Raw genomic sequence first — 15832 nt, 5'->3', positions numbered from 1 at the left:
AAATCTACCTCCTGGGAAATCCCACAATGAATTTGTAAAACCTCTGTAGAAACTTTAGGAGAAGTGATTTACACTGCCATACAGGAACACATTAATACCGTATTAAAGCATAGCTACCTTGTCTATCTTGAGTGTTTGTTTTGCTCTTTTATGTCTCGGATCTTTCTGTGCTCTTTCAGCTGTTACACCTGTGACTTGTAACTACAGAGTGCTACAGAGGTCCGACAGAGTCTTGTTTATCAACTAATGTCTGGTTTGTTTTCTTTTTCCTTCCTGTAGAACATGATCAGAAGATAGCACCATACACCATGACCATGGCACCCCGGAAGAGGAATCGTCATGCCTTGGGATTCCTTTGCTGTTTTGGGGGTAGCGACCTCCCTGAAATCAATCTCAAAGACAATAACCCCCTCCAGTTCCTTGAGTTTTCTGTCCCAATCCCACCAGCAGAAGAGCTCAATGCCAGATTCTCTGAACTTGTGGTAAGTCTCTGCTGGCAGACTGATATATTTTAGGGGGTGGATGAACTTCTCCTCTCAGAGAAAGGAGTAAAGGGACTTAGGGAACTTATTAGGGATAGAATAAATACTTATGTTGAGGCTCCTCCCTCCCCCTCATTCTTTTATGACCAATTCCTTGGTGGGAGAAAGGAGACAAATGACAGAGTGGATGACAGTGGTACTCTGTGCGAAAGTACGACAAGATACTTAAATACGCTTAAATATGCTTATTTGTTCTTGCAGCATTATGCAATCCTCCAGATGTAGGATTGGGCATATTAGAAGGAACCTCATAAGTTTTGTAGAGAATCAATCCCTGACAGCCAATTTCTTGTTAGCAACTTTGGTATGAAATCTGCTGCATGATATAGCACAGTAGGGGTTTTGGGCCTATAAAATAAGGACTATACTGTTTGTTGATCAGTAACATACTTCTGGTGAGGTACAAAAAGCAGGTGACCATGCTGATTGTTTCATCATCCAGCTGCCTTTGGACCATGAAATTCCTTCCTGTTCATAATGTCTGTAACAGCACAGACATGAACAGGAAGGGAAGGACATATTTCAGGTGAACTTTGTTGTTTGCTTTTGTGGTAAATGTCAAAGACTCCAGTAGCAAGCACTGCACTTACTGTTCATTCTTGGTATCAAATGACTTCACCGTCTTTGGCCTCTTGTTCAACCTGAATGCAAAACGCAGGCAGAGGTCATAGGGCTGTGATATTTTGCAGTCTGCATTGTAAAGGTGATGCCCATTTGATGCAGTTGATCAGCTATCTCATTACTACTCTGAGATCAGAGGTTATGTAAAGTGAGTGTATACATAAGCCTGTGTGCTGGCATTGAGATGAGGAATAGAACAGAAAATACTGGATCTCAGAATTAGAGGAATTTGACAATAACCTTCCTACATTACACTTATAACGATAGCCCAGTAAGTTCTTGTCCATTACCATGACTTCAGAGTGCTATGAAAATAACCACATAATTTGGGTATGTAAGTGGAGGTTAACATGTGGACAATTATAGTAAGTCATACTAAACATAGGGACAGCTATAGTTTGTCAGATCAGTGGTCTGACAACCTAGCCTAGGCTCCTATTACAAGATGGGTTCCAAAGCACATGCCTAGGGTGTTTAGGCCTAGGCCACATTCAAGATGTGGCCCTAGGATGATCTTTTCCATGGTACTCTCCAACCCTCTAACAATTTTCAGCTCAAGGGCTTCCTCAGCCAAAGTTGCCCTCTGTGTACATAGCAATTTAGTATTGATTTCTTTTCCATTAACTGTTTCCATGTTCTCTAGCACCCATGGCAATTTTTTAGCATTTACAGTTTTCTCTGACAGGACTGTGGGAATGAGAAGATTAGCAGCGGTTTCAGGAAGAATAGGGTGTGCAGCAAAAAGAGAGTCTACTTGCTTCTAAGTATCAGATGAGGAATCTAACTCTTAATAGAGAGATTTCACAAAATCCTGGTCTATATTTAAGTCAGTTTATCTTTTATGTGAGACTACTTGAACTTCTCTCTGAAAGTGCAGCTCACTGACTGGAGAATTCTGCTTGGTGACAGGTATCTCTCATGAGTAAGAGTGTAATCTGCTGTTATTTTAATTCTGGGTGCTGTTTTAAGTATTGTTTTTCAAATGCAAATCTTTAATTGCTGTATCAAGTTCACCAGTACTGAGATCCATGGAAGCATTCAAATCAGCTTTTATGAAGGTGTCACCAACAGATCCACTTTGCTTCTGAACTTGGCATATGAAAGCTTGAACTTGTTTACATTTGGGTCATTGTGAAAAACTTGGTATAGCTGCTGCTGGGCTTTTGCTCACTGAGAAGGGCATTGGTGTCTATGAGGAGTTTTGAGAGTTTATGGTGGTATTAAGGGTGCTTTTAGCTTTCTGTTTTATGCCTGGCAAATACTGGGTTTCATGGGCTTGTGGCAAAACAGCTCACAGCTGCTTTCTGGAAGTCTATTAAACAGTATAATTTATAATGGTTTTGGTGCAGAATTTAATGACAAGCATACATGATGATCTGTAAGAGTTTTCGGCCCGAGAATTTTGAGAGTTGTTGGTCTATGCTATAACATATTAAATGTGCTGGTGCTGACAGCCTGTAACTGGCACATGCATTTCAAACAAATGAAGCTATTGAAATGAAAATAGATCATATTCATGTTCTTGCATTTAATGATAGTAACTTAGCCATCATTACATGAGAAGTGAGCTGGGAGAGAAAAGTACTATTTTTCAGAAGGCTAATGTATATTTTTATAAAGTACCTTGGATAGGATAGGTATAGAGGTCCAGAGGAGTTCCTGGGTAGGCAGGTAACATGGGAGCAGCTAAGGCCTTTGAGTGAGAGAACCTGGGTGAAAAACCAGACTGGCCAAATGCAGAATTTGCCTAGAAGGGCTAGTTTGTCCACGGGTCTGGATTAATGCATGTTCTATGAGACACTACTATAAAACAGGCTGCAACTGTATTGAGAGGTCAGATGAGATTTTAATTGGATTAGAAAGATTCAGTCTAAATGCATAGTGTAAATCAGCAACCTGGAAGTGCCTGAGAGGGCTCTGTGTGTGTGCTACCCTCCCTGCTGCTTATCCGTTAGTCTAGTCTGGGTACACTTGTACTGTATAAAAAACAGATTTGAGTGTAAAGCCTTCTGACCCAAATCCCCGCGTGAAATGATGACACCAACATCATCTGAGATCTGTTTTGAGAAGAGCATTTGTGTTAGATCCCTGAAGCAGGCCCAGAGGGTATTGCCTCATCTTGCCATCTGCTCTACAAAGGGTACAAAAAAACCCATTGGTGTGCTTGAATGAATTTTTAAAAGCCTTATTTTCCCCCTTGTTGCAGTTAAAATCTGGGGCATTTTCCCACATAAGAGTAAATGACAAGAAGAGCTAAGCCTAGCCGTGCTGGAAAAGCCTCCCTTGTGATGAGTTTTCCAGTCCAATGAATATTCAGTGTATTTCCCAATGAATATTCAGTGTATTTCTACATACCTTTCTGAGAAAAATGGTCATTTTGAGGGCCAGAGTGTGTGTTCTCTTGTTCTTGTGGTCCTTATATTAATATAATGAAAAGTGAATTTGGAGATGTCCATTTTGCAAGAGGAGGAATTAGGAATGTGTTGGGATTGTTTATTTCTGATGGAGTCACAAGACACCTCCAGAGTTTGCAAGCTTGCTTGTGTAAATGCCAGACTAAGGTGAATAAACATGTATGGGCTGCTCTGTCTGGGGGATGCACCCAGACCAACCAGCTGATAACAGCAGCTTCTTAACTGGACTCTGACCAAGGCAGTGGCTGTCAAATGACAAGCGGATGCTGATTTCAGCAGAAATATCTGTTCTTGATGTTGCTCAACCAGAAAACCAGTTCTAGGACAGATCCCAAGATTTTCTGTTACTTGAAGCTGCATGCTATGATGAAGCCTTGTCTCCTGGATTGGAAAATTAAACCAGAAGGGGTAACTCCTATTATGGGTCAAATTCAATCTCTATTTGATGATGATGGCTTGGCTTCACGACCGAAGATTTGGGAAGGTCATTACCACGCTCACTACAAGCAAGATGACTAAGGGCAAGTGGAATAGGCAAAAACTGATTGAAGAAAAGCTACGTAAGCAATCAGGAAGATTCCGCACAAGACCATCATCTCCTGGATCAAGCTCGAGGGACCAAAGGCCTGAACCGCCCAGAGGCATGGCTGGACCTGCAGCTTCCAGTGCACCTTGTCATCCGCCGTTTCGACCCTCGCCTGTCGCTACAGGGCTTTGCAAGTGTGAGTAAACCCTTCCAGCCTGCGCAATGGATTTTGTAGGTGAGGCGCACAGAGAGTAGGTCTGAATGAAGACAATGCTCAGGGTGATTCGGTCTGATTTTGTTTGCGCTAAGGTAGGAGAAGATGTAGTAGTTCTCAGGCTGTCTGCTGACAGCAATTGCCTTGGGACTAATGCAGTGGTGACAGTGCAGGTAAGTCCTTATCAGAAGTCTAGATGCAGAAAAAACAAAGCAAACAAAAATGCTTGTGACCACAAGCTTTACTCCTCGAAGGTCCACTTTTGTGCACCCAACTGAAAGAGTGCAGAACAGCTGGCCTTAGCATCTCTCTTTCAATGAACAGGCAAGGAAGCTCTTGAGAGCAGGGTATGTGGAGTGGTCCTGCACCTCCTAAATTATAAAACTGGCCCCACCTGACCATCAAGGCTGTTCTAGCCAGCATTACTTCTGCTTTTTGCTTCAGTCTCTCTTCTCAGCTGGCACTGTGTATACTACCGTGGAGTAAAGTCCTGCTGCACTTGGTGGTCTTATTGGCAGGCGTCAAGCTGGTTTTGTGCCTGCTGGCAAAAATGGCTGTGCTAAGCACATATGTTTTTGCTTGTACAGATTTATTGACTGAACAGGAACTGCAGAAGAATCTGGAAGAACTATTGCAAGGCAAGGGGAAATAATTTTTTTCATGAAACAAGTTCTCCATGTCCTTGCTCATATTTCTTAACGGCAGTATGTTCCTGTCACAGTGGATTCTGATTCCTTTTGCTCAGTATTAGAGCCGTGGATTCTTCTTGTTGGTTAAGGGTGGTGTGCTGCTTGATGCTAAAGATATTACCATCTAGATCGCTCTTACATAAGCAGCCTGATCCTAGATGTGAACATGGACCATGCCAAGAAGCGTAACTTCAATGTTAGCAATTCAGTGAAAATAATAAAATGTAAAGAATGATAGCACAGAGGAAAGAGGTGAAAGTTCTTTACAAAAGGTTCTTTACAAAAGAACTTGTGTTTTTGTTGTTTCTCTTTTTGTTTCTTTTGTTAGTGGCTCTGTTGAGGTGATCATGGTATTTCAGAAGGTGGAAATCAAGACTGTCTACTTTAGTATGCACTGTTCCCCAGAGGAGAAGTGGAATTGTCTTTTGAATTGCTGCTTTCAGAGTTGATCATATTATTACAGCCTTCAAGCTTGGATGAGTTACTTACGCCACATTAGATTCTTACACTGGGAAATAATTGAGAAATGATTACTTTTATCCCCTCTTAGCCTTGTCTGCCTTTGAAGCATTCTGCTATTTAGCTCAGGTGGGACATTGACTGGATTCTTCTCTCATATTTTGTTTCTCTTATGTTGCATCTGAACCTGTTTTATCATAATTTCTTTTCTTTTTTTTTTTCTCAGAGTCCATATATAATATGTTTTGTTGACTTTATAGATTCAAAAAAGCTTTTATCCATATTACAGTTTACTGTCTTCCCAGGCTTTTCCAGAGCAAAACTTTGGACCTTATGCCAGCAAAAGTGCCTACTAAGTTCCATTATTTACAATTGAGGAGCAGCATAAATACTTATTAACTCTCTGTATTTGAAAACTTCAGAATTATCCAGCATCATTTTTGTCCTGCCATTATGTTTCTTTTCATTCGCTGAAATGACAACTTCATGTTCCCGTCATTATTTAGTTGGTGAAAGAGCTTGCTGATTGGGTGAGGTAACATGCATTCTTCTGCTCTCTCCCTCCCTCTGTCTTTGAAGAGATCTAGGACACATTTCTAGTAGCATTGAAAGAAATGATCAATAACAGAAGGTTTGGGAAAAATCTGGTCTTTGCTTACTCTGTGACATTTCTCCACATCTGTTCCTCTTCTGCCTTCACTGAGAGTAAAATTCAGTGATTACAGTCTCTCTTCCCAGAGGAAAGTTGAGGGAAAAAGAAAGAAAAAGGAATTTTATGTTGAAGAAGATTAAGGTACAGCATGGAAGTGTCTGAGAAAACGTTTATTTATTTCATTAGAGGAAGCAAAACAATTTCTGAGCAAGGTATCAATTTAGCATATGCCAGATAACACACCTTCCTCAAGGGAGATGAGATCCAAACCTAAATAACTGTAGTAGCAGTTTCTACTGCACACAGCTGACTTGGAAGTGGCAAGTTTCCTTCATGCTTAGTTCTCTCATGCGGGCCATTTAATGTAATGGATACAACATAAACCTTAGATGAAAACTAGGCTTCACCACACTGAATAAGTACTCCCATATATCACCTGTCCCACTCAAGCTTGCCAAGTCATAGCTGTGGTAGTGTTCGTGAGGCCCCTCTTTGGCTCTGCAACCTGCGAGAGTATTCATGGTGTAAAAAAGTACAAGAAATGCCTCTGTTGTGGGCTTTCATGTGAACATGGACAATATATGTCAGTGTATGTATGCACAAGAGGGCAACAGCTGTGTTTGTGTTTGTTGACAGGCCTGGAGAACAAAGTTCTCTATTTCTCAACCAGCTCTCTTGGAATGCTTCTAGGGAAGAGATATGCAGAGCTGCCTGATCTGTTTCTTGGCTCCCAGAGTGGAACACCACCTTCCCAGAAATTATCCTCCATATCTGAAGCTTGTTTAGTGCTTACTTTCTCACTGAAAGTTTGTGGCTTAGAAAGACATGCATTTTAGGTCCTCACTTCAAACCCCAAACATATCATGTGTATTGATAGCAGTATTTACTCACATTTAAATTCAGACATGTTACCAAGATTTAAGTATTTCAGTTTCAAATTATCTGTCTTTTGAGTCATTCCATTCTCTTGCTGGATTCTTTTGAATACAGGGATATACTTTCTGTGTCACTTGCCCTGCATCAAATCAAATCATAGTTTCAGACTACACCGCTGACAGGCCCATGGCTTTGAGTTCTTGATCTAAGAAAATTTCTCTGCAACTATAATTTAAGAAGGCCTCTATGCTGCTTTGCCCATAAGAAGTTCTTTTATTCTCTGTGCCCATCCCCAGTGTACTTTTCTGTAATGAATGATTGTACTTAATCAAAAGTTGTGTAGTGCCATATGCAATCATGATCTGGAGAGGTTCTTCATTTTATTTCGCTTATGATGAGCTCTGACTCCAGCAAGCTAAGTAGGCTTTGCTGGTCTTGGCTCAGTGGAGACTCCCCACCCCAATTATTTCTTCCTTTCTTGCACCTAATGAGAACACCCCAGTGGAGGCTGTAAGAAAATACTGATGATGAGACTAAGCTGGTTTTTTTCATGACCAGAAGCTCATATCCAGGAAGAAGGCTTGGCATCTCCATCTGAGTAGAAGACATTGACTCTGAAGGCATAAAAAAAGCAAAGCTTTGAGGCAGCAGATTGCTTTCCTCACTGATGGGGGCCAGGCCACAAAAACTTCCCTTTCTCTTGAGTTAGTTTATAGTTGTCAGATTAACATTTTTCATGCACTTAGATGCACTTGTCTTCCATTATAATAATAATAGCAAAAGTACTGGGTGGTTTAAGATTTCTGAAGCAATTAGGAGACTGAGGCTTGGGAGGCAAAAGCTCTTTGTGGTATTATAGTCTGCCTAGTTATTTACAGATGTTCATAGATGTCCAGCACAGTTCTTCAGTCCAAGATTGTATATACCCAGGATACCGGTTTTGGTTTTAATTGTCCATATCTGGGATACCTTCTTTCTTTTTCTTCTTGCTCTTCAAAGAGAGGATTTTTCATAATGTTGGGTCAGTTTTACATGTGACCCATATGCTATACATGTGTACAAGTCCCCGATTTTAATGCACATATTGTTACTTGCAGCTGTCTATAGTTCAAGTACAGAAGAGGTATTACTTTTCAGGCTTCGTGGTAGAGATGGCTTCCCCCTTCGGGCACTCACCTGCATATGGAGTCCTGAGATAGGGACAGGCTTATGGCACTAAGTGCAGCATCATCACTTTCGCTCTCTAGGCTCCCTTGCAGTAGGTGCAGCTGGTTGGCAGCTCCCTGACCAGCTGTGTAAGAAGCAGAAGTCACTGTGCTGCAAATGTGTAAGACCCAGATGCCATGAGAAGAGCATGAAATGGGAGCCAGGTCTCACATTCTGTGTCTGAGAATCAGTAGGGTTGTGTAAACAAATGTAAATCCAGACCCAGGCTTATGTGTCAGATTTTGGGTGGGAAGAAGCTGGGCGTGTTACCAAAGTACCTGAAGTTACAAGGCTTCTGTGCAGGGATACACAGTTTTGTAGATCTTGTTGTTTTACTACAAGATTTATGGACCGATAGTTATCTGATATAAAACAGTTCAGTTCTATTGAAGACAGTAGTGGAGTTGTATCATTCTACATTGCCTGAAATTTTGGCTTATATGATATCTTCTGTGTCTGTGGTGATTGTTGGCTTCTGCCTATCCCAAGTAGACAATACTGGTCACCTTTCTGAAAGGTGGGGAAAGTTGTGGTCATGGTTGGAATATCTGGAGGGAATGTTTGAGTGTGTTCTGAGTATGATTTACTTAACAATAGACATGAAACATCCAAGAAAGACTTACTGGACTACATGTTTTTAACAGAGAAATCATAATGTTCCCCAAGAGAGCACTGGATTTTGGAAGCACAACAGATACGTAGCTTGAGATGCAAGAAGGGGGGAAAAAAGAGATCCTGCCCCTGAAGAATGGATGTGCTAAAATGTTAACCTAGTGTCTTCCCCCTACTGAATGCTTGGATGCTGTCATGATATCCTATCCCTTAAGCCATGGATGGCTTACTATTCAAAAAACTTGTGTCCCTGTGTTTCTAATACCTTATCAGCTGATTTGACAACACTATCTTGTTTTGGCATAGCTGCAAGTGTTAGGCAGCATTGCATAAAAAAGAAGAAATAAAAAAAATAACATAAAGCTCTACTGTGTCCTTTTCGTTAGGACATCATTAATGTTTGAATGTTTTTTGGGTTCCATTATGTCTATAACAAAGAGTCAGGAACTTTCTGGATTAAGTCTCAAGGCTGCCGAAGGGATAAAACACTGAGATTATATTGATAGTAGGAGTTATACATGCTAGCTGGAAGGATCAAATTAATTTACTTTTGTTTCAGCTTTCCAGGGCTTTTCCAGCTCTACTTGGGTGGATACAGAGTAGACAATTTCCTACCTTCCTCCTAGAATTGAACCAGCATTCTCATATAAATCCTGTCACTTCGATGCCTGCTGATTTAGAATAACAGCCTCTGCCCTTTCCAGTAGAAACAGAGCCAGCAGCAGCAGTACAGGGATGTCCTATTGCTCTACTTCTCTGAGTATGATTCCTGCCTTTCTGCAGTTTCTGTCCTTTCTGCCCTTCTCTTTATTAGTGTCTTATGTTGTTCAGAGCTGTATTAGGTGACTTACAAATCTATTAAGTCCTTGTTCCTCACCCTTTAGAGAGGATGTTTGAATCTAGTTTTGGTCCGCTAAAGAGAGGCAGGACACTGTTATGAATAAGGTAAGAAAGATAATTTGGGATGAGAAGGTGCCACCTCAAGATGCATCTGGGAGAAATGGCAGAGGAAAATACTACATCATGCAAAGAGGATGATGGACAGATCATAACTCAACAGGAGATTCTGATAAGGAAGGATAAAGTTTTCCAAAGCATAGAAGAAAATGACACAACAAATGAAGTAGCTGTGGTGCTGAAGGGAGAGCAAAGACAGGTGGCAAAGATGAGGGTAACATGAGACAAATGGTAGGCACGATGGTCTTCTGGCTGTGCTTTTGGAGAGAAAGAGCTTGCATGGTGATGGAAGGAGGTTGAATATCAGATGTCTGCTTCTTCTACATCTCGTAGAAGAATAGCCAAATCTGAAATGTTGTAGGAGGTATGATTTATCATTTAGCATGATTTGAGCAAGAAAGGGAAGCCAGGTCCCTGTGATGATGAATACCTTATAAAATTTATAACAAAATATCAATGTAAAAGTAACCACCTGAAGCTGGGAAAGCAGTGAAATTTTCCAGAGGAGGAAAAGTTGTGAAAGATGATGGGATGCAAGGGTTTTGCAGGATAAGTTACCCCTATGGAGGTACAGTGTAAACGCGGGCTTGGGAGCAACTATTAACAAAAAAAGGTAATTGAATGGAAAAGTAGATAACGGTCATGAAGGATCACCTGTTTAATGTGTTGATTCAAATTGGTTTCTATATTTTCTCATCTAGTAGCAATTTGTATCAGTTGTAATCATTGCTCAGACAATGTATCACATAGCCTGAAGGAGAATGGGGGGAAATGGTTTATAATTATGTCATGCCTCTTTGTCCTTCTGTAGGCAGACTGTGTCCTCAGTGTTCAAGGTTATCATTCAGGGGACCTGTAAAGGTTATCTAGGAAGACTTTTCCATTGTTGGAGAGAAATGGCCTTCTTTTGTCATTTGCCCTAGTCTGCAAGACACCAAATTGGAAAGCATAAGGTGTCATAGGTGAGGTTGGGTGGATACAGTAGCACTTTTTTAGGGTACAGCGTTTTCAGATCAGCAGCTTCCTTGCACCTTCCTCCACACTTGGTAAGGAGGAGCTTTTGGTTTCACTGAATACAGAAGTAGTCCTTTTGCTCATCCTTCAGCAGCATTGGGAGCAGCACATGGAAGGCAAGTGTCACAAGGTGCTTTTTCTGTCACTCATCACACTGGGCTGTCTGCACAGCTGTTATGTCTTTGGCATGTTTTGTTCAGAGAAAGTACAGACAGATGCCTTCCACCTGGCACTGGAACACCACTGAGCCAGAGCTTTTAATACCTCATTTTCTGTAAGTGAAAAAGTCAGAAAGCTTGCTGGGGGAAAAACATTTCAAGAACATTGTGTCTTTTTCCTAGCAAGTTTATGCAACTCATTTCATGTATTCATGATCTTGTTTCCCTCGTGTGAAACAGGAAAGAGGACTGCTTCTTAACCAGTTATAAGATAGAATTATAACTAGATTGAAAATGTGCTTGAAAGATGCAGCATATGTATGTTATAGGCAGTACAGGAGTCTTCCAGTGGCAAAACATACTGTATTTTAAAATCTTGGGAGCAGATCTCTACCACTGCCTCCTGTGCACAACAATGTTATGCAGTGGTTTACTAGGTGGAGGTTTGAAGAATAACTTCTCCAAAGGAAATTACAAGGGGAAAGCAGATTGCAGTTTCCCAGTTTGGAAGACGTCCAGGGAGATCCTCGAGTCATGGGAAATCCATTGGGTTTGTTTTAGTGGCTGTGTTTCAGCATTGCATCTTGTGTAGAGAGCAACAGCTAGATGAGTTTGTCAGTCAGTGTAAAGTTGTTGGCTTCTACATTAATGATGCGAAAGAGCTTTTGGATTACAATTGCTTAACCAGACAGTAAATACAATTATAACTTGTTGTTAGGAGATTAGTTCATTCTGTAAGGCAAACGCTCATCCTTCTCTTTTTCCTTTTGGTGTATTTTGTGAAAGTTTCTGGTAATTTCCTTCTTAGAAATACTTGGAGAAAAACATCTTGGCTGGTATTTTCTTAAACCCAGTGATGTCAGCGCAGTTCTGATTATCAGAATACTTGAACAGAATACTCTTCTGATTATCAGAATACTTGAACAATGACACAGGTCTGGGTGTGAGTAAATAACCAAACACTGTCATGCCTTCAATTCCATGCTTGGCTATGGAAATACTTGGTTTATACGTGTGAAGAGCATTGTGGAATTGCCCTCCATCTCACCACAGAGGAGATAACAAAAGCCTCATATGGGGGTGTTCTTCTAGCTGGCCTAGACTGATTTGTAGTAAATGCAGCTTATCTCTATTTATTGAAGTTCACAATTAGTAAAAAGGAGACTGATAGACTGCTCAGCCCATTCTGTGGTGGTCTATTTCGGTCTATTTCAGTCTATTTCTATTTCAGTCTGTGTCTGATATCTGTATTATAGACTATAGAACAAGCCTGTGTTACAGGTTGTCTAGTAGAGAGGTTTAGTCTCTGTTACAATTTAAAGCAGGTTATTTGATTAATATTTTTGCACTGGTGTAAATCCAGAGCAAGTCCACTCAGTTTAATGGAATTAGGAGCATTCTGATCTCTAGTTTCCACTACTACATTGGGATGAATAATTCGGAGAGCAAAAGAGGAAGAAAAGGCAGCTTCTGGTTTCACTTCTATCTGTGTAAACCTGAATTCATGCCAGAAATTGATGGTGATTTATCTGAGTTCCTTTGAGTTTAGCTTGCATATAAGTTGTGTGTGTGAGCTGCACAATCGAAGCTCACTAAGAAGTTAATTTTTCTCATTAAATTCTTAACTAACCTCTCAGTTCCTCCTGCCCTTTTACGTAATATTTTATCAGAGATTTAAAGGTCAGCCAAGCTCTGACTTACCCTTGTTTTCCTCCATAGGGGCATATGGCAAATAAGATGCACACAAGAGGATAAACCTGGGGGGAGAGGAGTAGGTGGCACCAGTGCCCCTGGAAATTCAGCCAGCCTTTGGCATGGGGCCGCAGCAGCAATTCCCAGAGCACATTTGGAGGGTTGAGCCAGCAGGACTGTGTTTGGGTAGGAAGGGATCAGAGAGGTGTGTGCCTGTGTGCTTTGGCAGTCCAAACTATGAATTGCTCCAGCCTAGGAACCTCTTCTGAATTCATTAGCATTAAAACAGAACAGAGGAGACTTTGTAGGGAGGGAAAGGTGGGGAAGCCGGAAAAGTAGCAGTTTAGACGACAGTTTCCTCATAACCTTTCCCACACCTACTTTCCCATACAGGGTCTCATCTAGAGGACCTTGGCATGAAAAACAAACCCTGGCAAGGGTTCCCTGGAAGGGAGGGGGAAATGGGGAGAGGAGAAAGAAAGGAAATGAGGGGTGGGGAATGGGCACTGTGCTGAAACAGCAGTTTTTATTGTTATTTAGTGGTATATATGCTGGTATTAGAAGCTCTGTTTGAGAGATATTTGATGTATAATCAGAATGTGGAGGTAAATGTGGTGCTTGTCCTAGAGGGCTTGCCACCTGTCACAGTAGACTGTGCAAAGCTTGGTAGTCTCTTCATGACGTCCCAAATACAAGTCCCTGGTGATCAGAATTCCCCTCTAGAGAGTGCATCACTGGCTGTAAACACTGGGGATATGTTAAAAGATAAGCTTAGAAGAAGATGGAGTAATTCTGTGAAAAAAGATGAGATTCAATGGGGACAATAAAACATACAATTTTACTATAAGTCTGGTAATTCAGGATGGGAAGCAGCCAGGTGGGTACATTTCTTCAGAGAGGAAACTCAGGATTATCGTAGATCATGAGTGAACGGAAGTCATGCAGGTTTTGGTGTTTTTATTAAAAATCAAATAAAAAGTCATTGTCTTAATGGAATACGTAACCAGGAATGCAGTATAGAAGCATGAAGTAATCTTTGTACACAACATTGATGAGGTCTCAGCTAGAACACTGTCCCCACTTTTGAACAGTGCACTTCAAGAAAGATGTACTTTGACCAAGAAGAGCCCGGAAGTCAATTAGAGGAGGAATGAGGGGTCCAGAGGACGTGACCTCTAAAGAAGACTGAAAGAGCTGGGCTTGTTTAGCCTCAAGAAAGATGACTGAGAAGGGGACATTACAACAGCCTTTAATAGGCTTGAAAACTGTTATCAAGAGGAAGGACAAAATCTGCTCACCATGTCTGTGGTTGGGGGGGGACAGAAGTAATAGGCTTAAATTGCAGCAGCTGGGATTTAGATTAGACATGAGCCTGACTATTCAGTTTTCATCCCTATCACTCTCACTAGGCTCATTCAATTCACTGACATGAATATGCAGGCCACCTTAACAGAAAAGCAGTGATGGTAGTCAAGTGTTTGTGTTACTGTCCTCATATGCACATCCATATCCCTCTTGCTCTACCCATATTGTAGCCCTGCATATGAAAATGCGTATCTAAGCTATGACCTCTCTCTAAACGTCTGTGTGTATTGTTGCATAAACAGGTACTGGTTTTCCTCATTCTCCCTCTTTCTATTTGCCCTGGCAGATTGCTGTCCAATGCACATAGTTTGCCTGTGAAGGGCAACAAAACAAACAGCAGGTGCCGTTTCTAGTGGTCTGTGAAAGGGGACTGCCCACAACAGGCCTTGCTAGTCATAGGTACTTGTATACTGTCAAGTCAAAAAGCTTTGAGGAATGGGAGAGACAGGGTTTAGCAGTTCTCCAGGAAGCAAAGAAGCAATTAGGAAAAATGAAGCACTATTGGTGGTGGTGTTGAGGAATGAGAGGGGAGATGTTTAGCTGACTTTGTGTGAGATAAATTTTTTCCACCAAAAAGCAGTATGAGATGGATGAGAGTCTTATTCTGCTGCTGAACCTTAAGAATGAGTAGCTTCTGTGTTGGCAGGATAATAGAGAGACAGATCTTCCACTTCATAAACATCAGGTGCTTTCTGTCTTGTACTGCGATGACTGAGAATCAAGTTATTTTGGCCCCTAGTACTGAAGGAGTTTTGAAGCTGCACCTTTCTTGAAAAGCAAGAAGGAAGAAGTGTATGAAGGAAATTGCAGACTTTTGTTTGTCTGCTTTACAGGCAGATCTATGTCAGTAGCTGAAATGTAAACATTGCTTTCTATGTCAGCAGGCTGTGTGAGCAACTCAAGTGTGCACAGTGGTTTCATCATGCACAAATGTAATGATAAAATGTTGTAGGTATGGGCAGATGTTATGTCATATGTCTTATGTTTGTAGTTGTGGTGTATATAAGGTGTGAGTGGCATACATATCTGCACACACACATATCCTGGGTATGCAAATGCATGGAAACCCAGTGATGATTTTGGTGATCCACCTAATTATTATCAATCGGGAAACTGGTCAAAGTCTTACTCCACAGCCTCATATGGTGTATTGTTCCTGTGTGCTTTACAAAGGCTGCTTTTAATTCCAAGAGTTAGGATGAGTTGGAAGAGCTTGAGGGAAACGAAAAGTTTGTTTTGGTTGGTGTTTTTCTTCACGGGTTATTGGTGGACCTGGGACTTTTAACCCATGTGCTGGATCTGGAGCTGTGCTAGGTATATGCATGGTAGTGATGGTGCCTGTTGAAAGAGCATCTGGCATCAATGTCTGCTGTGGGTACAGCCATACACTTGTGGCCAGGCACAGCCCTGAGAAGGTAGGGATGGGCACTGGTTGCTATCTGAAGATGGAAGCTCTCTTTCTCTTCTGTCAATATCTGTCTCAGTCGCACTCCAGTGTTTGCAGTTGCACATTAGGTAAAGCCTGTGAAATGTTTCTCTTTTTTAGGGAGCTTTGCTGAGTGATTTTTTTTTTTTTTTTTGCACTGCTCATTGCTGCAGTTTGTACATGAGAGTAGGCATTTCTGCAGTCCAATGAACCTCATTCACTGACAGTTCAGATAAGCTGCCTTTCAGAATGCCTTATCGACCTCCTCAGTATTGGAAATGCGGACTCTTCCATCAGGCTACCTCTTGCTTGTCAGCCTGGTGAGCTGGATTGATCAAAGCAACGGAAGGAAGACTGCAGGGGAACAATCCTATACTGTCCCCTGGAGGTGGACACAGTGAATAAATAG

At 41.4% G+C, this 15832-nt stretch overlaps 1 protein-coding gene across 3 annotated transcripts in view; it reads left to right on the top strand.

Annotated features, from left to right (window-relative positions):
• Window positions 1-299: 299 nt before the first annotated feature.
• The window catches only part of DAAM2 (dishevelled associated activator of morphogenesis 2), a gene marked incomplete at its 5' end in the record, with an annotated part of 130160 nt that continues 114627 nt past the window's right edge, over window positions 300-15832 (top strand). Inside the window, one exon of one of the 3 annotated variants that reach the window (XM_080614530.1) lies at window positions 300-482. In XM_080614530.1, coding sequence (XP_080470656.1) covers window positions 309-482 — 174 coding nt within the window. The remainder of the gene's footprint in view (window positions 483-15832) is intronic. The other 2 variants (XM_080614528.1, XM_080614529.1) reach the window with 2 other exon arrangements.

Source organism: Psittacula echo (assembly GCF_963264785.1).
Source record: "Psittacula echo genome assembly, chromosome: 4".
Taxonomy (NCBI): Eukaryota; Metazoa; Chordata; class Aves; order Psittaciformes; family Psittacidae; genus Psittacula; species Psittacula echo.
The sequence above is the reverse complement of the archived record's forward strand: the minus strand, read 5'-3'. Positions and strand labels throughout refer to the sequence as shown.